At 45.9% G+C, this 22245-nt stretch overlaps 4 protein-coding genes across 7 annotated transcripts in view; 1 reads left to right on the plus strand and 3 right to left on the minus strand.

Moving 5' to 3' along the window:
* LOC132571225 (zinc finger protein 709-like) overlaps window positions 1-22245 on the minus strand; it is a 1224940-nt gene that overhangs the window by 394141 nt on the left and 808554 nt on the right. The gene's annotated exons all lie outside the window — the stretch shown is intronic.
* LOC132571277 (zinc finger protein 420-like) overlaps window positions 1-22245 on the plus strand; it is a 166472-nt gene that overhangs the window by 60526 nt on the left and 83701 nt on the right. The gene's annotated exons all lie outside the window — the stretch shown is intronic.
* Window positions 12246-16343, minus strand: LOC132570984 (gastrula zinc finger protein XlCGF49.1-like). Its single transcript, XM_060237620.1, has 2 exons — window positions 16334-16343; window positions 12246-13106 (listed from the first exon to the last, which is right to left on the minus strand). Exons 1-2 carry the CDS (start codon window positions 16341-16343, stop codon window positions 12307-12309), a joined length of 810 nt encoding a protein of 269 aa, XP_060093603.1. The 3' UTR covers window positions 12246-12306.
* On the minus strand, window positions 16512-21748 carry LOC132570985 (zinc finger protein 560-like). Its single transcript, XM_060237621.1, has 5 exons — window positions 21607-21748; window positions 18723-18799; window positions 18431-18557; window positions 17066-17145; window positions 16512-16700 (listed from the first exon to the last, which is right to left on the minus strand). Exons 1-5 carry the CDS (start codon window positions 21746-21748, stop codon window positions 16512-16514), a joined length of 615 nt encoding a protein of 204 aa, XP_060093604.1.

Below are 22245 nucleotides of genomic sequence, written 5' to 3' on the forward strand. Positions count from 1 at the left end.
ATGATCCTGAAGGGAGGGCCTCCAAACCGGGGGATCCCCTGCCCCCACCTGGGGATTGGCAACCCTAGGAATGACCCAGTGACATAATAAAAGTGTGCATGCACACAATAATAATAAAACATAATAAAACAGATGCATGAACACACAGGCTTGTACGTTGAATAAAAATATTTTGGTCTTTAAAAGTGCCACACTGGACTCGAATGTGGTTCTACTGCTTCAGACCAACACTTCCGCCCAGCTGAATCAAGGTTTATAAAATTATGCGCGGGATGAAGGGAGGTGACAAAGAAATTTTTCCCCCTCTCCCAAAAGACTAGAACTCGAGGGCATCCAACGAAGCTGATGGGCAGGAGGTTCAGGATGGACAAAAGGGATTTCTGCTTTACACGGGGATTGATTAAAATGTGGATAGAGCCACATGAATAAGCAGTTTTCAGAAGGCATTAGAAGAGCCCTGCTGGATCAAGCCCAATAGTCCGTCTAGCCCAGGGGTGGCCAAACCGCAGCTTGGAAGCCACATGTGGCTCTTTCACACACATTGTGCAGCTCTTGAAGCCCATTCCCCACCCCTTGGCCGGCTTGGAGAAGGCATTTCTCTCTTTAAATCACTTCTCCAAGCCAAGCCTACTGGCAGCTTGGAGAATGCATTTAAAATTAAAGTTGTTTGCTTTCCACCTCTCCCCTATTTTCCTCCCTCCCTCCCTCCCTCCTTCTGCTCTGAAACGTCTGATGTTCAGGCCTTGTGGCTCTCAAAGATCTGACGTTTATTCTATGTGGCTCTTACATTAAACAAGTTTGGCCGCTCCTGATCTAGCCCAGCATCCTGTCTCACACAGTGGCCAGCCAGTTCTTTTGGAGGGCCACCAACAGGGCAGAGGCCAAGACCGTCAAAAGAACATAAGAAGAGCCCTGCTGGGTCAGGCCCAATAGTCCATCCAGTCCAGCATCCCAACTTGCACAGTAACCAACCAGTTCCTCTGTAGCGTCAACTACAGGGCAGCTGAAGCCTTTCCCTGATGATGCCTCCTGGCTCAGGGATTCAGAGGTTTAGTGCCTCTAAATGTGGAGGTTCCCCTCAGTCACCATGCTCAGTAGCCACTGAGACTTTTCCTCTGAGAAGACAGCCTCATCCTGCATTTCTCCACACTGAGGATCCAAAGTGGCTTAAATTGTTCTCTTGTTTCTATCCTCACCAGAACCTTGTGAGGAAAGTTAGGCTGAGAGAAGCATGGCTGGTCAAAGGCCATCCAGCAAGCTTCAATGTCTGCATGGGGATTTGCACCTGGGTCTCCTACATCCTAGACAGAAACTTTAACCACACCACGGCCGCTGTCATATCATTTAAGAGGGTGCAATCTTTTGTGTTCTACAGGTGGGATGCCAATGCCATCCCCCCGCCCCAATGTATTGAAAAGGGTTTCAGTGCACCTCGATGCCGACAGCATTTGGAATATTTGCTCAAACACACAATTCTGGCATGAACAGGGCTTAACATCATGTCCCAAGGTGTTCCCCTTTCCACCTTCATCATGCATTTATTCTCTGTAACGTTGAGCCTGATGAAAACTTCTGTAGAAAACAGCTTGCTATATTTGTTAAGGGTTAAAAATGCTGAATTCTCTATCGAGGCTTCAATTTGTTTAATTAGGGGTGGTTTTTTTGGTGTTACATGTTCACTGTAGGTTTTTTTGGGGGGTGGAGGGGGGTGTCTTTTGTGTGCTTGTGTGCTTCCCTTTATGTCTTCTTTAAAACCAATAAAAATTATGTTTTAAAAAAGCAGCTTGCTGTTTGTCATAAAGGGCATTGTGCGGGTTGTGTTCTGGGTTGCTGATCAGAGACATCCATTAGAGGAAACTCTTTGTCAGAGGCAATGCCTTTCATACTTGTCGGTAAATCATAAAATCATAGAGTTGGAAGGAACCTCCAGGGTCATCTAGTCCAACCCCACAATGCAGGACATTTAGAAATACCTCCCTGCAGGGCTTTTTTTGTAGCAGGAACTCCTTTGCATATTAGGCCACACACCCCTGATGTAACCAGTCCTCCAGGAGCTTACAGTAGGCCCTGTAAGAATGTTCTTATGCCACAGTGTGTGTGTGTGTGTGTATATATATATATATATATAGGCCTCTGTGAGACAGAGTGTTGGACTGGATGGGCCATTGGCCTGATCCAACATGGCTTCTCTTATGTTCTTATGTGACACAGAGTGTTGGACCGGATGGGCCATTGGTCTGATCCAACATGGCTTCTCTTATGTTCTTATGGGACACAGAGTGTTGGACCGGATGGGCCATTGGCCTGATCCAACATGGCTTCTCTTATGTTCTTATGGGACACAGAGTGTTGGACCGGATGGGCCATTGGCCTGATCCAACATGGCTTCTCTTATGTTCTTATGTGACACAGAGTGTTGGACCGGATGGGCCATTGGTCTGATCCAACATGGCTTCTCTTATGTTCTTATGGGACACAGAGTGTTGGACCGGATGGGCCATTGGCCTGATCCAACATGGCTTCTCTTATGTTCTTATGTGACACAGAGTGTTGGACCGGATGGGCCATTGGCCTGATCCAACATGGCTTCTCTTATGTTCTTATGTGACACAGAGTGTTGGACCAGATGGGCCATTGGCCTGATCCAACATGGCTTCTGTTATCTTCTTAAGAGCCCTGTAAGTTCTTGGAGGATTGGCTACATTAATGGGTGTGGCCTAATATGCAAAGGAGTTTCTGCTACAAAAAAAACCCTGCCCCCCCACACACACCCCCAGTGACCCCAGTTCTGTGCTCAGAAGATGGCAAAAAACTTCAGCGGGACCTCCATCAGCAGTACAATGCAGAGTCCTCCCTGCCTGCCTTTTTCTCTGCAAAATGATCTTTGCATTTGCTTTGGGACAAAATTACCACAGGACTTTCGCGATGCAATCATCATCACCCTATACAAGAACAAAGGGGAAAAGTCAGACTGCTCCAACTACCGGGGGATAACCCTGCTCTCCATCGCAGGCAAAATCCTTGCCAGAATACTCCTGAACAGACTGGTGCCCACCATTGCAGAAGAACTCCTCCCAGAGAGCCAGTGCGGCTTCAGAGCTAACAGGAGCACCACTTACATGGTATTTGTTCTCAGGCAGCTCCAAGAGAAATGCAGGGAACAGAACAAGACTCTGTATGTGACTTTTGTCGACCTTACCAAAGCTTTCGATACCGTTAGCAGGAAAGGCCTGTGGCAAATCTTGGAACGTTTAGGATGTCCCCCAAGGTTCCTCAGCATGATCATCCAGCTACACGAAGACCAGCGAGGCCAAGTCAGACACTGCAACGACCTCTCGGAGCCCTTCCCAATAGGCACAGGTGTAAAGCAAGGCTGCGTTCTCGCGCCAACTCTCTTTACGATCTTCTTTAGCATGATGCTTCAAAGAGCCGCAGTAGATCTAGATGATGACGATGGTGTATACATCCGCTATCGCACCGATGGCAGCCTGTTCAACCTGAGGCGACTAAAGGCACACTCCAAGACAATGGAAAAACTCATCCGAGAGCTACTGTTTGCTGATGATGCTGCACTCGTCTCCCACTCGGCATCAGCTCTGCAGCATATGACGTCCTGCTTTGCAGAGGCTGCCAAGCTATTCGGCCTAGAAGTTAGTCTGAAGAAGACAGAAGTTCTCCACCAGCCTGCACCCCAGGAAGATTATCACCCTCCCTGCATCACTGTGGGTGAATCAGTTCTGAAGACCGTCCAGCAGTTCAGCTACCTGGGGTGCATCATCTCCTCAGATGCCAAGATCGACAAGGAGATTGACAACAGGCTGGCAAAGGCAAACCGTGCATTTGGCCGACTGCACAAAAGAGTGTGGAGCAACAAGCATCTGAAAAAAGGCACAAAGATCAATGTTTACAAAGCGGTTGTGATGACAACCCTCATCTACGGCTCCGAATCGTGGGTTTTATACCGTCATCACCTGCGACTCCTTGAGCGCTTTCATCAGCGCTGCCTTCGCACCATCCTCAACATCCACTGGAGTGACTTTGTGACCAACACTGAAGTCCTCAAGAGGGCGGAGGTTACCAGCATCGAGGCACTGCTGTTGAAGATGCAGCTGCGCTGGGCAGGGCATATTTCTAGGATGGAAAACCACCGCCTTCCCAAGATTGCCCTGTATGGCGAACTCTCCACCGGCCATCGAAATAGAGGGGCACCAAAGAAGAGGTACAAGGACTCCTTGAAGAAATCCCTTAGCACCTGTCACATCAACCATCACCAGTGGTCTGACCTAGCCTCAGATCGCAAAGCATGGAGGCACACCATCCACCAGGCTGTCTCTTCCTTTGAGAACGCACGCATAGCTGGTCTTGAGGACAAAAGGAGATTGAGGAAGAATCGCACTGCTACAGGACCAACCCTAAATCAGACTTTTCCCTGCAGCCGCTGTGGCCGGACCTGCCTGTCCCACATTGGTCTTGTCAGCCACCAGCGAGCCTGCAGCAAACGTGGGCTATTGCACTCTTCTTAAATCTTCGTTCGCGAAGCCAAGCCGAGAGAGAGAGAGAGAGAGAGAGAGGGACAAGATGTTGACGTTTTGGGACAAGTCTCGTCAGGATCCAGGAAGGAAAGGCACCTCACAGTAGGAGGGCCCTGTTCTCTTCTCCCCCTTTATGCAAGATTTTTTTCAGCCCCTCCCCAAGTAGGATCCACTTAAACTGAACCAAGGTCAGGCAGCTGGCTGCATGTAGAGTTGTGGGGAATCAAACCTGATTCTCTGGACTAGATCCCCTAAAATGTACCCAAGTATTTGAGAGGTGTGGTATTCTCATAGGCAGGGGTCATTTAGTAGAAAAAGAGGTGCTGGAGCTTATTAGCACAACCTATTTGCATACCTCATTTGCATATGCCTCACACCTGTGACATCACTGGAAGGTGGACTAAATTATATCAGCTCAGCATCTACCTTAAAATGCTTCTTGAATTAGAATTGCCATAATAAAACCTTAATCCCATCCAGTGTTCACTCTAAGCTGAGTTAGCGTGAGCTAGCTCACAGATTCTTAGCCTCCAGCTCAAACATTTTTGTCTTAGCTCAAGAAAGATGACCCCAGAGCACAATAATTGATGCAGTAGCTCACAAATGTAATGCCAGTAGCTCACAAAATAGAATTTTTGCGCACAAGACTCCGCAGCTTAGAGGGAACGATCATGCTTTTTAAATTACTTTCGCATCTGTGACCACAGTGGCATGATGAAGATTTCCATCTGTCTGCTTTATCTGTTTTGGTTATTTTCCCATTTTTTGTGGGGGGAAATATTAGAAAGTTTGTCCGATCTTAGAGTTCAGCAAAATTCTCACAGGGGGTTTGAACAATGGAGCCCAGAAGCAAGTATTTTTTGGGGGGGGGGGGTTAAGAAAGAGCACAATAAAATTTAGAGGTTCTGGAGCTCTGCTCCTGTGAGCTCTTGCCCAAAATGAAGCCTGTGTATAGGTGAGGGAAACAACCTCCCCTTATCCCGATTTTACTGGTGGTTTCACTTTGTTGTATGCCATTCTGGCGTAACCCAGAGGAATGCTCTCAACATTGCACCACTTTTAAAAAAAAAATAATAATTTTTATTAGTTATCGAATAATGATGACAAATAATACCAGTAGTAAAAACAATAAAGCTCCAAAGACACTGGAATTGCAATGGCCACTTCATGCTTTCAGCTTGTTAGTAATACCAAGGCATTCATTTCTACTTAAATTTGCTTCACACCATTCTTTCATTGAATCTGGTAGATTTGTCGACATAAGTGCAAAATAATATAATTTTAAATTTTTGGATACCCACATCTCGAATCATAGCATTCATTATTCTTTACTGCAATAGCAACATGTCCTAGAATTAACCTGTCAAGGTCAATTGTATATAACCCTGTCAAATAAAAAGTTTTAATATAGTCTCTAAGTGCCCCTTCCCCTCCCATTTTACTCCATCAAATGCTTTTCAGCATCTAAAAATATAAAAATTGCTTAACGAAAGCTATCAGATCACCATGGGTTTGGGCAGCATACCAGTTTCATTAAAAGGCAGTAGGTACAATTCAAAATGACACTGGCTAGCACATATACATAGCAATTTCCTTTATTGGCATTATAAAACCGTTAGTAAAGAGTAGGATAAAAGAAAATGCAGAAATAAAGCATACACATGTATAAAAAAGATATTCCATTTTTCAATCTTAAAAAGTTATTAATTAAATCATCATAAAATAGCTTAGTTCAGGGGTGGTCAATGGTAGCTCTCCAGATGTTTTTTGCCTACAACTCCCATCAGCCCCAGCCATTGGTCATGCTGGCTGGGGCTGATGGGAGTTGTAGGCAAAAAAACATCTGGAGAGCTACCGTTGGCCACCCCTGGCTTAGTTTACCATAGTACTACGCTGGGCTTCTTTTGGGGTGGGGGTGGGGGGAGCAGGAACGCAGCTCCATCTGGCTTGGTGTCAGGGGGTGTGGCCTAATATGCAAATGAATTCCTGCTGGGCTTTTTCTACAGAAAAGCCCTATGCGAAACAATTGTGCCATCAGGGGGTGTGACCTAATATGCAAATGAGTTCCTGCTGGGCTTTTTCTACCAAAAAAGCCCTGGTACTACATATAAGTAGAGCTGCCTGGAAAAACTTTGCCACAGTTTCCGTAACATCATCAGCAGTACTGCTTAGCAGAAAAAGCAATTTGTGTGAGTCAGGTAAATCTAAAATAGTACAAGAATGGGTGATAAAATGCTACGCCGTACTTTGATGTAGTGACAGCATTCTAATAGTACGTGGGATACTGTCTCGATGGCGCCACTTGCACAGGGACATAATCTAACACTTGCACTGGTTAGTATATTAGCAACAACAAATGCTCATATTTTGAAACCATGACTTGACAGTGAAATCATTCGACAAGAACTAATACAAGAGCGTCCTGTCCTGGTTTGAATGTGACAATCGTTCTGGTTTCATTCCAAGATGGCAGAATGTTTTCGTTGAACTGACTCAGCGATGAATCTGATTAATGGCTCTTCAAATTCATTTTGTACAATTCAGACCTCTGGATCCTATAGCTTCCTGTTTGTTTAATCTCTATATAGTGGCTACAATCTGGGAAAGATACTTATAAACTTTTTTTTCCAGATCCTGAGGTCCAGGTTGTAATGTCTTAAATAAGAAGCTGTTAACAGCACACCTTCAGTGGGAAATGTATATAATAACTTATAATATTTGTAAAATGAGCACAAGAACTGGTCTTATACACAGGGGTGGAATTCTAGCAAGAGCTCCTTTGTGTATTAGGCCACACCTCCCTGATATAGCCAATCCTCCAAGAGCTTACAAAAAAGAGCCCTGTAAACTCTTGGAGGATTGACTACATCAGGGGTGTGTGGCCTAATATGTAAAGGAGCTCCTGCTAGAATTCCACCCCTGCTTTTGCTAAATAATGATCTACCAGACTGGCAGTGGCTCCAGAGCCTCAGGTAGAGACTTTTCGTATCACCTATCACCTGATCCTTTCAACTAAAGATGCTGGGAATTTATTATTCAATTAGATTTTTTAAAAACTGCCCTCCCTATAGAATAGGGCTCGGGTGGTGTACATAAAAAAAAAAATCCATATACATTCACAGTTAAAAATACAATTCAAAATATATATTTGCAACTGATAAAACAGTAATATAACTAACAGATGGCGATAAAGCTGCCAGTACTATGTCAGTGACTTGTAGGAGGGGAGACGAGAGAAAAACAGAACTGCCAGCTTGATGGAAAAACTGCCACTGTCCTCAACCAAATGCCTAGCACAGGAGTGGCCAAACTGTGGCTCTGGAGCCGCATGCGGCTCTTTCACACATATTGTATGGCTCTTGATGCCTCCACCGCCACATCGGCTGTCGTGGAGAAGGCATTTGTCTCTTTAAATTACTTCTCCAAGCCAAGCCAACTGGAGGTTTGGAGAATGCATTTAAAGTTTGTTTTCTTTCCACATCTCTACCTCTCCCTCCCCCATCGATTTGCTTGCCTGCCTGCCTGCCTCCCTCAAACATCTGATGTTCATGTCTTGCAGCCAGGGGTGGAATTCTAGCAGGAGCTCCTTTGCATATTAGGCCACACACCCCTGATGTAGCCAATCCTCCAAGAGCTTACAAAAAAGAGCCTTTTTTGTCCGTATTGTCAAAGCGAAGGTATTCCCAGTAGTACTGTATGGCCGTGAGAGTTGGACCATAAGGAAGGCCGAGTTCAGAAGAATAGATGCTTTCGAGCTGTGGCGCTGGAGAAGACTCTTGAAAGTCCCTTGGACTGCAAGAAGATTCAGTCAACCCTGACTGTTCCCTGGAAGGTCAGAAGCTGAAGCTGAAGCTCAAATACTTTGGCCACCAAATGAGAAGGGAGCACTCACTGGAGAAGACCCTGATGCTGGGAAAGACAGATGGCAAAAGAAGAAGGGGATGGCAAAAGTTGAGATGGCTGGACAGCATTACTGATGTGACTAACACAAATTTGAGCAGACTTCAGAGGATGGTGGAAGACAGGAGGGCCTGGCGTGCCTTTGTCCATGGGGTCGCAAAGAGTCGGACTCAACTGTGCGACTGAACAACAAGCTCTTGGAGGATTGGCTACATCAGGGGTGTGTGGCCTAATATGCAAAAGAGCTCCTGCTAGAATTCCACCCCTGCATGCAGCTCTCAAACATCTGAAGTTTATTCTATGTGGCTCTTGTGTTAAGCAAGTTTGGCTCACCCTGGTCTAGCAGAACTTCTCTGCCTTACATGCCTTGTGGAACTGCATTTGGTCCTGTTATTTGGCAGAGAGTTCCACCAGGTTGGGGATAGCTGAATACTCCTTGGGCCGGGAACCACTGGGAAGTTCTTATCCACTGAGCACAATGCTCTTAGGGGATATACCAGGAGAAGTGGTCCTGAAGATATGTGGGAATTGAACCCAGCACCTGGGACCCTCTGCATGGCAAGCAGAGGCTCTACCACTGAGCCACAGCCCCTTCCCATATCCTAGAATATTTCCTGTTCAAGCGAGATACCCAGGGCTTTTTTTGTAGCAGGAACTCCTTTGCATATCAGGCCACACCCCCTTGATGTAGCCAATCCTCTAAGAGCTGACAGGGCTCTTCTTACAGGGTCTACTGTAAGCTCCAGAAGGATTGGCTACATCTGGGGGTGTGGCCTAACATGCAAAAGAGTTCCTGCTACAGAAACCACCCCCCCCCTGCAACCTGGTAAAATATGCCAGACTGAGAGTGTATGACTTACCCAAGGTCACCTAACAAGCTCCTAGGGCACAAGTGGGGATTGAAACCCAGGTCTCCACATGGGGAGAAGGACTAGATAAGGGGTGGCCAAACTTGCTTAACATAAGAGCCATATAGAATAAATGTGAGGTGCTTAAGAGCTGCAAGACATGAACATCAGATGTTTGAGAGCAGAAAGTGAGGGAGGAAGGAAGGAGGGAAGGCACATAGATGGAAGGAGATGGAGAGAGAGGTAGAAAGAAAGCAAGTTTAACTTTAAATGCCTTCTCCAAGTTGGCTAACAGGGTGGTGTGGGCTTCAAGAGCCACACAATAAGTGTGAAAGAGCCGCATGTGGCTCCTGAGCCACAGTTTGCCTAACTTGCCTTTCTCGTTGAGACACAAGGTTCATTGCAAAAATTACAAAAGGTTTTTTTTAATCCTTTTATCAAACGGCATAAAACATCCCATAATCCATGCAGTGTGGTTACAGAATTAGAAAACAAGGCAGATAATAACAACAACTATCTAAGAGGTACCAAGCCATTACATAATGCAAAATGTGGGTTACAAAATTAGAAGGTAATGCAGCAAAAGAAAGGTGGCACAGGGAATAAACACTGCAATACAGAATAAACACTGCAAAAGCAACCTGAGCTGTTCCGTTATATTACGGTTCTAATCCCTTGTATAAAAAGGCCCTCTTGAAAATTTCTATTTTGCACATTCTGCCAATATCTTAAATGCATCTCAAAATATAAGCCAAATTGCTTTCAAGAAAATACTTTTTATAATGGGGGGAAAAACCCCCTCAATATCTTTCTTCCAATATCTGTTGTTTCTGTAATAAGCATACATTTACGAGGCAATCCTGAAGAGAGTTTCATCTTTCCGTAAACCATTTGCCATCGATTTAGAACAGGGGTGGCCAAACTTGCTTAACGTAAGAGTCACTTAGAATAAATGCCAGATGCTTGAAAGCCACAAGACATGAATGCCAGATGTTGGAAGGGAGGGAGGAAGGAAGGAAGACAGACAAATAGGCAGGGGAAGGAGAGCTGGAAAGAAAGCAACTTTAACTTAAAATGCATTCTACAAGCTGCCAGCTGCCTTGCCTTGGAGAAGCGATTTAAAGAGACAAATGTCTTTTCCAAGCCAGCCGATGGGGCGGTGGGGGCTTCAAGAGCAACACAATACGTGTGAGAGCCTCATGTGGCTCCCGAATCACAGTTTGGCCACCCCAATTTAGAAAGATATAACTATGACCAAGGAGCCCCCTGGCTCAGAGTGGCAAAGCTGCTGTACTGCAGTCAGAACCCTCAGCTCATGACCTGAATTAGTTCCCAGCAGAAGTTGATTCAGGTAGCCGGCTCCAAGTTGACTCAGCCTTCCATCCTTCCGAGGTCGGTCAAATGAGTACCCAGCTTGCTGGGGGGAAGGTGTAAAAGACTGGGGAATGCAATGGCAAAGCACCCCGTAAAAAGTCTGCTGTGAAAACGTTGTGAAAGCAACGTCACCCCAGAGTCGGAAACGACTGGTGCTTGCACAGGGAACTACCTTTTTAACTATGATCAAGGTGGCACCGTTAATCTCTGGCATCTAAATTATGCATTTTAGGAACATGTCCTAAAAAGAAACACTGGAGGACAGTCTGAGTTTGTCACTGATCTCATCTGATCAATACAGATTTGAGGGAAGACTATCAAATAACATGTTCTTTTGGAGTTGAATAAAAGAAGTAATCCCCTCAGACTGGGATGTAATACCACAGCCGCATTTCTTTTATGAATGTATTAGGAAGATTTTGCAAGAGGTTGCCATGACTTCCAGGTGCACATGCATGTCCCCCCCAAATAGCGCCCCCCCCCCCCAAAAAATGGAGGTTGGATTACTATAAGGGAAGAAAATCTCTGATTCTGACAGATGTCCTTAAGTGCATAACCAGGGCTTTTTTTGTAGAAAAAGCCCAGCAAGAACTCATTGACATATTAGGCCACACCCCCTGACATCACCATTGTTTCACACAGGGTTTTTTTTGTAGAAAAAGCCCAGTGGGAACTCATTTACATATTAGGCCACACCCCTTGACACCAAGCAAGCCGGAACTGCATTCTTGCTCAAAAAAAGCCCTGTGCATAACCTTATCTATATTTTTTAAAAATGCATTTGAACCCTGCATTTCTCCCCTCTGGGGATGCAAAATGGCTTATAATGTCCTTCTTTCCCCACATTTATCCTCACAACAACCCTGGGAGGTAGGTTAGGCTGAGAGAGGGTGAGTGGCCCAAGGGAACTTCCATGGTACAAGTGGAAATTCGGACCCAAGTCTCCCAGATAGTAGTCCAACACTCTTCAACCACTGCATTGTCCAGGCTACATCTCTCTCTATCGAGAACCTCAATAAGACATTCCTTTATCATAAACGATGCTCACATTTTACTAGTCTATGCTATGTAAACCACAATTAAAAGAGTAAATTACCACAGGGTCCCATTGATATTTGTCATTTAGATGATATGTAGGCAGGGCTTTTTTGTAGCAGGAACTCCTTTGCATATTAGGCCACACCTCCCCAACATAACCAATCCTCCTGGAGCTTACAGTAGGCCCTGGACTAAGAGCCCTGTAAGCTCTTGATGGACTGAAGCTCTTGAAGGTGTGTGTGGCCTAATATGCAAAGGAGTTCCTGCAACAAAAAAAGCCCTGCATGTAGGTATATAGCACCCTTAAACAGAATAAGCATCAGGGTCATGCCTACCTGTCTTGGGTTTTTACTATGTCAGGAGAAAGGCGGGGTATATAAATATTTTGAATAAATAAATACAATTGCTACCAGCAATTAATAACATACCCAGCCTTGGGCTAGAAGTTCTGAGAACTGGTGTACAGCCTTCCAAACTAATGTCAGCGTCCATCCAATCAGCCAAGGGTCTCCAAAGATTAACACTACGGATGAAGGATTGAGCTCACCCATGGTAGGTACCGAGGTGAAGTTCTGTGTGGCCACTGATGCAGACTCTGAGCATTTACATGACTTCTATCCAGCATGGGTTCGTTGATGTCTAATAAGGTTTGCGGTCTGGTTGAAGGTCTTTCCACACTGAGTGCATCGATACGGTTTCTCCCCAGTGTGGGTTCTCTGATGAGAAACGAGGTGCGCGCTCTGAATGAAGCTCTTGCCGCACTCTGAGCATTTATATGGCTTCTCCCCTGTGTGGATCCTTTGATGCGAGCGAAGGCTGGAGCTGACTCTGAAAATCTTCCCACAGGTTGTGCATTCGTACGGTTTCTCTCCCGTGTGGATCCTTTGGTGGTACGTCAGGGTGATACTAACTCTGAAGCTCTTTCCACAGACAGAGCATTTGAAGGGCTTCTCCCCAGTGTGGATTCTCCGATGGGCGACGAGGCTTTTGCCTTCTGTGAACTTCTTTCCACATTCTTTGCATTTATACGGTTTTTCTCCTGTGTGGACTCTCTGGTGGGTAGCAAGATGAGCGCTCTGAACAAACCTCTTCTCACAAACGAAGCACTCATATGGTCTTTCCTCTTTGTAGCCCTTCTGAGGGGAAGTAAGATTTTTGGTCTGACTGAAGCTCTTTTCATGCTCTGAACTTTCTTCGCCGCTAGGTGCTCTCCAACGTGGCCTGAGAATTAATGGACTAGTAAAGGCTTTTCCAAAGCGACGGAACTTATTTCTTTTATTTCCTTTGTCGCTTTCTTCTTGACTTGGGGTTTCCTGACTGCCAGGCTTTCCAGAAGCCATGGGTTTCTTCTTCTCCTTTGCTTCAGATCTCTTTCTCGGATGTTCTTCCTTTTTCTCAGGCACCTTCACAACACCTGTGGCGGGGGGAGAAAGGGAGACTCAGTAAAGGAGACACAGTAGTTTCAGATCACAGACAGGACATAAAGGCCCTGTTCAGATGCACAGTATAATCAGATGTCGCTGCTGTTTCCTTCTGGATTTAAAATGGCTGATCAGACAGCAATATCTGCCTCCCGGTATTAACTCGTGGTAGCCCCCCCCAATCCTTCTTGGATTACTTTGTTACCTGCTCCTTTGCGGTGTTTTTTTAGTTCTCCGGTTTCACCTCGCAGTTTTCTCCGTCTGGATAGTTCTGCTGCGATGTTAACCAACTTCTGGATGTCTGAAGGCTGTCCCAGAGCAAAATGAGCCTCAGACATCCGGTTTACGGACGCCATTTTTTTTTACTACTTAGCGATATGCATATAACCACATAACGTTTTAACCTATGCACATGCGCATAAAGTGCGTGTTTACATAATAGTGGAGGAGAAAAAAGAACTGCATGGTGCCATCGTGTGGACGGCAGAAGACGGTTTCACCACAGAGTGATTTGAATTGCAGTATGGCAGTCTGATCGATAATATCCGGAACAAAGATATTCAGAATAGAACTGGGTCAGTTTAACACGGACTCAACATGCTGTGTGAACAGAGCCAAATAGTCAACTAATCAAAGCCACCAAGTATTACACCGTCTTTCAGTTTTCAAAAATATATTACAAGGATTGTGTACAGCACATAATAAACAATACAGTGATAGAGGCTGGCGGTGCTAGGGCCTTTTAAAGTAACAGAAAACCCCAAGGGGCCCAACCCCCCCCCCATCTCCAAATGAAAAGATATAAGTCCAAACTTGGAAATAGTCCAACTGAAATTCACAAGGTGGGTGCTCCTGAGGAGTGTAGCTTCAACACAGCCGCTTTCTTAAAAAGACGTCTCTCTAGATTTTGATGACATTTGAATTCTTTTTTCAGTTTGATGGCTTAATTATTTAGGAACCCTGTTCTACATTCTTTAATCACAGCATCAAGCTTCTCATTTCAGTGTGAAGATCGGGCTCTTTGAAACGCCAGCCTCAATCATTATTGTATTGTTTATTATGTGTTGTACACAATCATAATATATTTTTGCAAACTGAAAGACAATGTAATACTTGGTGGCTTTGATCAGTTGACTAATTACACCAAGTGCCCTTCAAGCAGCAGGAAACTACATTGCTGGGGAAATTTTGCCCTGTGTGAAATAAACCTCTGAAGGCTGACAACACAGTATAGGGCAGGGGTATCAGTATAGGAAGAGGCAGTATAGGAAGAGGCTGACAACACAGTATAGGGCAGGGGTATCAAACATACAGTTCAGGGGCTGAATCAGGCCCCCAGAGGACTCCTATTAGCCCCCTGAGCAACTGGCTGTCATCTGCTTCCTTCTCCCTCTCTCTTGCTTCCTTCTGCAAAACAGCTTGCTTTACCAGGTTTGCTCAATCGTACAGGAGCTACAGAGCAAAGCCTCTGTTTTCTCCATTGGCTGAGGTTCCTCTCTTGAGGAGGGAGAGCTTGCTTTGCCAGGCTCTCAATTGCACAGCAGAGCTACTGAGCCAAGCCTCTCTTTGTTCTATTGGTTGAGACTCCTCCCCACCCCTAGTCCCCTGGGGAAGGAAGGAAAGAGCCAGAGTTTCCTTTGCCCAGTTCCTTGGATCCCATGAGAGATACAAAGAAAGCACCTTTAAGACCAACGAGTGCCAATGTTTTATGCATGTTTTAAGTTTTTAAAAAATATATATTTATGTCTGTCTGTGTTCTTCATAAAATTTATCTCTGCTAAAAAAAAAAAAAGTGAAGGTAGTCCCCTGTGCAAGTACCAGTTGTTTTTGACTCTGAGGTGACATCGCATCACGACGTTTTCATGGCAGACTTTTTACGGGTGGCTTGCCAGTGCCTTCCCCAGTCATCTACATGTCCCACCGCCAGCAAGCTGGGTACTCATTTTACTGACCTCGGAAGGATGGAAGGCTGATTGAACGCTATGTGAACCCAGTTTCCGCCAGGATCGAACTCATGTCGTGAGCAGCGAGTTCAGACTGTGGTACTGCAGCTTTACCACTCTGCGCTATGGGGCTGCTATATCTCTGCTACCTAATCTTAAATAGGTACACACATGGCCTGACCTGACATGGCCTGGCCTGACAAGGTCTCATTAATGTCAAATCCAGCCCTCATAACAAATGAGTTTGACACCCCTGGTATAGGGCATGGAGACAAGGATGTTCTTCCAAGCAGAAAGTTCTTGGGTCATTCCTGGTCATCTCCTGTTAAACCATCTCAAAAACTCATGTTTGGAAGGCTCCGCCCAAGACTTTCAAGAACAGCTTCAAGAAGACTATATTGGTCAAGGTGGAACAATGCCCATCGTCGATTATGAAGATGCCTTTACTGAATCCGACCCTTGGTCCATTGAAGTCAGTAATTGCTTACTCAAACCAGCAACAGTCCAGGGTCTCAGGAAGAAGCCTTGTACATCATCTCACAGAGAGTTATCAAAATGTGGAATTTGGTGCCAGAGGAGGTAGTGATGGCCACAGAAACAATCAGCTTTAAAAGGGTAGATATTAGAGCCCCATGGTGCAGAGTGGTAAAGCTGCAGTTGGAGCCCTCTGCTCATGACCTGAGTTCGATCCCAGCGGAAGCTGCTTCAGGTAGCCAACTCCAGGTTGACTCAGCCTTCCATCCTTCTGAGGTCGGTAAAATGAGAATCCAGCTTGCTGGGGGGAAAGTGGAAAAGACTGGGGAAGGCAATGGCAAACCACCCCGTAAAATGTCTGCCATAAAAACGATGTAAAAGCAATGTCACCCCAGAGTCGAAAACAACTGGTGCTTGCACAGGGGACTACCTTTACCTTTAGATAGATTTATGGAGAAGTCTATTAATGGCTTCTAGCCATGGTGACTGAGAAACCTCCACGTTCAGAGGAACAAATCCTCTGAATTCTAGAGTCAGGAGGCAACAGCAGAAGGCGGCCTTGGCCTCTATGCCCTATCATTGGCCGTCCAGAGGACGTCCAGAGCTGGCCACTGTGTGAGACAGGATGCTGGACTAGATGGACCCCTGATCTACACTTTCCCCCCAGCAAGCTGGGTACTCATTTTACCAACCTCTGAAGGATGGAAGGCTGAGTCAACCTTGAGCCGGCTACCTGAACCCAGCTTCCGCCAGGATCGAAGTCAGGTCATGAGCAGAGCTTGAACTGCAGTACTGCAGCTTACCACTCTGCATCATGGGGCTTCTACCTTTACCTTAACTTGTATGAAATAAGCCTCCGTAGTAAGCTCATATCTTGAATAAACTTTTGGTGGTCTTAAAGGTGCCACTGGACTCAAGAGAGATGGAGCACTGAGGGAACAGAGTTTAGCCACTGTCATTTTCAATATGCATCGATACTGATCAACATCGACAACAATTCCTACTTGACTTGTATTTACCAGCCAAGACAGAGGGAGAAATTCCAAGAGATGCCAGATTCTTATAATTCTCCTCCATGACTTCCTGGTGCAGGGCTCTTTGGTCTGGATCCAGCAGAGCCCACTCCTCCTCTGAGAAAACCACAGACACCTCCTCCGCTGTCACCAGACTCTGAAAGAAGAAAGGAACATTTTTCTCAGATCACCTGACAAGACAGGGCAGGCAAAGGGCTGGGGGAATTCTTCAACAGTAGCATTCAAGCAATCACTGGAAGATAAAAAGGTAAAGGTCGTCCCCTGTGCAAGCACCAGTCATTTCTGACTCTGGGGTGACATCACATCATTACGTTTTCATGGCAGACTTTTTACGGGGTGGTTTGCAATTGCCTTCTCCATGGGGCTTCTTAGAAGATACAGAAGATCTTAGAAGATCTCCCTAGAAGATCTTGGAAGATCTCCCTAGAAGATACAGATCCCTTTTTGGCTCAGGGTTCAAGCTTCGAGGCCCTGCTCCATAAACATCCCCTCCCGCATTACCTGCTCTGCTTGCCCAGAGGTGGTTTCCATTCCATCACAAGGAAAAGGACTGGGGTGAAGCGTTGGTGTCCTTCCAAGGCCTGTGGAAGTGATGGAAAGGGAAATTTGTTCACTTGGTTCCATTGAAATCGCTGAGCAATCTGGTTAGAACTGATAAAAGGAAGTACTTCTTCACCCAAAGCATGATTAACACGTGGAATTCACTGCCACAAGAGGTGGCGGCAGCTGCCAGCATGGACAGCTTCAAGGGTGGATTGGATGAACATCTGGAGCAGAGGTCCATCAGTGCATATTAGCCACAGCATATTGATGGAGCTCTCTGGGGCTTGGGGTGGCACAGTAGGAGGGCTTCTAGTGTCCTGGCCCCACTGATGGACCTCCTGATGGCACCTGGGGTTTTTTTTTTGGCCACTGTGTGACACAGAGTGTTGAACTGGATGGGCCATTGGTCTGATCCAACATGGCTTCTCTTATGTTCCCTTCTCTGTGATTCTGGGGCATGACAATCTTGGCCTCCCAGAACACACCCCTCCCTGGAGGAAGTCAGAGCTTGTTAGAGAAGCCTGGAGCTTTCTTGTGATTTTGATGGATCACCTGCATCCTTTATTGGATCTTGGACTGATGTTTTGTAGGCAGCAAACCATGCCCATAGAATCAGAGATGGAAGGGGCCATATAGACTGTCTAGTCCAACCCCCTGCTCAAGGTAGAATCAACCTAGAGCAGGGGTGGCCAAACTGTGAAGAGCTTACAAGACTCTTTTCTATAAACTCTTGGAGGACTGGCTACATCAGGGTTGGGGGGGTGGCCTAATATGTAAAGGAGCTCCTGCTAGGATTCCACCCCTGCCTTTCTTCCATTATGGTCATCTGGAGAGGCCAAGCTTAGTATCCCTGTTGACTGCTGAGGTTAGATCTAAACAAGTACAGAGGAAGACCCTTGGTTTTTAGTCTTAATCTGTCCTGCTGCTCTTTTTTTAATATTTTTGATTGCTTCGGAAGAACAAAACGATCTTGAATGGAAATACTGTTTCAAGTCCTTGTGGGGGCAACCATGCTGTCTTTTCCAGCACGGTTCTATATAGGACTTTTTTTGTAGCAGGAGCTCCTTTGCATATTAAGCCACACACCCCCTGATGCAACCAATCCTCCAAGAGCTTAAAGGGCTCTTATTACACTACTGTAAACTCCAGGAGGATTGGCTACAACAGGGGGGAGTGGCCTAATATGCAAAGGAGTTCCTGATAAAAAAACCCCTGGTTCTATGTACTGGCTTGGAACTAGAACATCTTAGACGTGATGAAATCAGATGTGAGAAGGTTTGTTGCGATGACTATGCACCGAGCACTTTCAAGAGGGAGCCGTACCCAGAAAATCCAGGTTCCTGCAATTCTCCGCCATGACTTCCCGGTGCAAGGCCCTTTGCTCCGGATCCAGTAGATCCCACTCCTCTTCTGAGAAATACACGGCCACGTCCTCAAAGGTCACCAGATCCTGAAAGAAGGGAATGTTATTTTCCTTTCAGATAAATCCAAAAAGAGTTTGCAGGTGAGGGAGCTGGAAGTTCTTCAATAGCAACATTCAAATCATCCCTATGGGGGGAGGGGGCGCAAAAAGCAGGGAGTCCCCAGAACTTCTCTGAAGAAACCCCCTCCTTACCTGATCTGGCTGCACAGAGGTGGTTTCCATTCTACCACGATAAGGTCTAGAATGACGAATCCGTGTCCTGCCATTTCCTGTGAAGGAGACAAAACAGGTCTTCTATCATGTTAGTTCCCTGGTCGAATTCAAGGCAGGTCTTCTTACCTTCATGAGAGCCAGTTTGGTGTAGTGGTTAAGTGTGCAGGCTCTTATCTGGAAGAACGGAGTTTGATTCCCCACTCCTCCACTTGCAGCTGCTGGAATAGCCTTGGGTCAGCCATAGCTCTCGTAGGGGCTGTCCTTGAAAGGGCAACTCCTCTAAGAGCTCTCTCAGCCCCACCCACCTCACAGGGTGTCTGTTGTTGGGGGTGGGAGAAGGTAAAGGAAATTGTGACCGCTCTGAGATTCAGAGTATAGGATGAGATATAAATCCAGTAGCATCATCATCTTCTTCTCCTCCTCCTCCTCTCCCCTCTCTTGGCCTGGGACATGAAGTCCTTAGAGAGTGCTCACCTCCCATGTAACTTCTCCCTGTTCTCCACTGGGGAATCTCTAGAAAGCTAATCCTAAAGAGATTTTGGCAAGCCCCCACAGGACTTTCAAGGCTAGAGACCTTCAGAGGCGGCTGGCCATTGCCTGCCTCTGCACAGCAACCCTGGACTTCCTTGGTGGTCTCTCATCCAAGTACCAACCAGGGTGATTCTGCTTAATTTCAGTGGAAATCAGTCATCCTTGGCCATTCAGGAGGGGGGTAAGGTGTTAGTGGACTTTTTGAACATGAAAATAAGTGTGTGTGTGCGTGTGTATATATGTGTGTATGTGAATGAAATAAGTTTTAAAACATTTAAAATAAATAAACAATAAGGATTAAATTGTGAGGGAAAAAAAATCAAATGCAGACCAAAGTAGCCCCCTAATGGAGCTGGGTAATCAGAAGGCTCCTCCAAGGAAGAGTCTTTCAGGGATGTGTTGCCGACACTCCCTGTCTGAATAAACCTAAACTACCTCCCCATATAGGGTTAAAAATATTAACAGGGGGAGGTGTTTGTGAGATTCCTGCATTGTGCAGGGGGTTGGACTAGATGACCCTGGAGTCCCCTTCCAACTCTATGATTCTAACTATTTAAATAAAGCTAAGTTTCCTGTAAATGCTCCGTAAACAGGTTAATGCTTGGTTAAAAGCAATATACTATATAGTTTTATCAGCCGACAAAAGGCAGCCCATAGCCGACAAAACCCCACAATTAGTTGTGTAACTATACTAACTTTAAAAATTAATTTACTAAATAGTTATAACCCAAGCTACAAGCTTAAAGTATCTTCAAATACTCAATTTTTTTTTGCTGTATGCCTAACCACTTAATTATGAAAAGGGACTATGTTAATGAATTCTCAAATATCCACAAAACCCATGTCCGTTTTAGTGATATGATGGACTTGAATCTAGCTCTTCTACCATGGATCAACATGGCTACTTTCTGAAATTAACTCCTGCCAAACTATATTCTTGACTAATTTTATAATTCTTGTGTTCAGTTTTTAGATGGAAGTTTATCAATCAAACAATGAAATTAAGAGAAACAAAACTATTCTAATGTAATGCTGTTTCAGCTGCTTGCAGGAAAACTACATTCCCCACTCTAGCTCTCAGGCACAATGTTAAGTGCTCCTAAACAGATTGTTAGACTGTGGGAGAGATGGTCTGTGTGCAACCACCAGAAAGACACAAAAGGCAGTCCACAGATTCCAGGCATATTGGTAAAGGAAAAACAGAGATCCACGAGTGGCTATTAGCAACAAGGCATAGATGAACAGCCTGTCTGGGGCAGTGATGTTCTGTCTTCTTGGTGCTTGGAGGGGGGAGGGGGCAACACACAGTGGGAGGGCTTCTGGAGTTCTGGCCCTGCTGGCGGACCTCCTAATGGCCCATGGGTTTGGGCCACCATGTGACAAGAGTGCTGGATTGGATGGGCCATTGACCTGATCCAACATGGCTTCTCTTACATTCTTAGTAAGAAACAGTGGGAACAGTGAACACATGGAGCTCCCCCATCTTGAAGAAGATGACTAGATTTATTCCAAGCCCTTTTCTCTGAATCAGAGCCTCAGAACAGCTTACAGTCTCCTTTATCTTCTTCCCCTACAACAGACACCTTGTGAGGTGGGTGGGGCTGAGAGAGCTCTCCCAGAAGCTGCCCTTTCAAGGACAACTCTTGTGAAAGCGATGGCAGACCCAAGGCCATTCCAGCAGCTGCAAGTGGAGGAGCAGGGAATCAAACCCGGTTCTCCCAGATAAGAGTCTGCACACTTAACCACTACACCAAACTGGTCATTGCTCTTCAAGGCCTGTACTGTCTACTCAGCAACTCTCTAGGGTCATACGCAGAGATCTTGCAGATCACATTAACTGGAGATGCTGGGGACTGAACCTGTGAACTTTGGCATGCCAAGCAAATGTTCTACTTCTGAGCCACTGCAGCTCCCCTAATGGTTAAACTGTTGGATGCAGAGCAGAGAGAGCTGGGGTCAAATTCCTGGCCAGCCCCAAGGACTACTGGTTGACCTTGGTCAAGACACTTGGCATCAAGGCTTTTGGGTTTTTTTGTAGCAGGAACTTTGCATATTAGGCCACACCCCCCTGATGTAGCCAATCCACCTGGAGCTTACAGGAGGCCCTGTAAGAAGAGCCCTGTAAGCTCTTGGATTGGCTACATCAGAAGGGGTGTGGCCTAATATACAAAGGAGCTCCTGCTACAAGAAAAGCCCTGTTTGGCAGGGTTGTTGTAAGGGCGAATGAGAGGAAGATGAGAAACCCAGTATCATGGATGCTGCCCCAAGCTAAGAAAAATAGGATTAAAACATAATTTTGCACAAAGTGAACACGTGTCTCATTTTGCCTTACCTGGTTGGTCATCCTTCCAGGGAGTCCTGTTAAGAAGAGGTCTTTTTCTGAAGTTTGAAGGGGTCTTCTCTGCCTGAGGGGAATCGGCGGTCTGAAATGTGGCATTGGAGGAGGAATTAGCAAAGGAATCGAAGGCGGTCATTTCTATCCATCTTAACTAGCATAAATGTAGAGCGCCAAATAACATCTAAAAACATCATTATATGGAGGTGCTTGGCCCCCTTCCAGTCTGTGTCCCATCCCGACAGTGGCAGGTAGTGGGGTCAGGCTGAATTACTCGCCTCCGTCACTAGTGTTATGCAATGGAAAGGAAAGGTCCCCTGTGCAAGCACCAGTCGTTTCTGACTCTGGGGTGATGGTGCTTTCACGTTTTGCTTTCACGTTTTCACGGCAGACTTTTTACGGGGTGGTTTGCCATTGCCTTCCCCAGTCTTTTACACTTTCCCCCCAGCAAGCTGGGTACTCATTTTACCAGCCTTGGAAGGATGGAAGGCTGAATCAACCTTGGGCCGGCTACCTGAATCCAGCTTTCGCTGGGATAGAACTCAGGTCGTGAGCAGAGAGTTCAGATCACAGTACTGCTGCTTTACCACTCTGCGCTACAGGGCTGCTGTTATGCAATGCCAGGTCCATAAATAA

The sequence above is a fragment of the Heteronotia binoei genome, chromosome 5 (genome assembly GCF_032191835.1).
Source record: "Heteronotia binoei isolate CCM8104 ecotype False Entrance Well chromosome 5, APGP_CSIRO_Hbin_v1, whole genome shotgun sequence".
Lineage (NCBI taxonomy): Eukaryota > Metazoa > Chordata > Lepidosauria > Squamata > Gekkonidae > Heteronotia > Heteronotia binoei.

What these genes read in the sequence shown, in the direction of transcription:
- LOC132570985 (XM_060237621.1), bottom strand. Translation starts at nt 21,748, where the DNA reads ATGACCGCCTTCGATTCCTTTGCTAATTCCTCCTCCAATGCCACATTT. An exon ending in CCTCTGTGCAGCCAGATCAG is followed by an intron (nt 18,558 to 18,722) that starts GTAAGGAGGGGG and finishes CCCTTCTTTCAG; the next exon opens with GATCTGGTGACCTTTGAGGA. An exon ending in CCTCTGGGCAAGCAGAGCAG is followed by an intron (nt 16,701 to 17,065) that starts GTAATGCGGGAG and finishes TTCTTCTTTCAG; the next exon opens with AGTCTGGTGACAGCGGAGGA.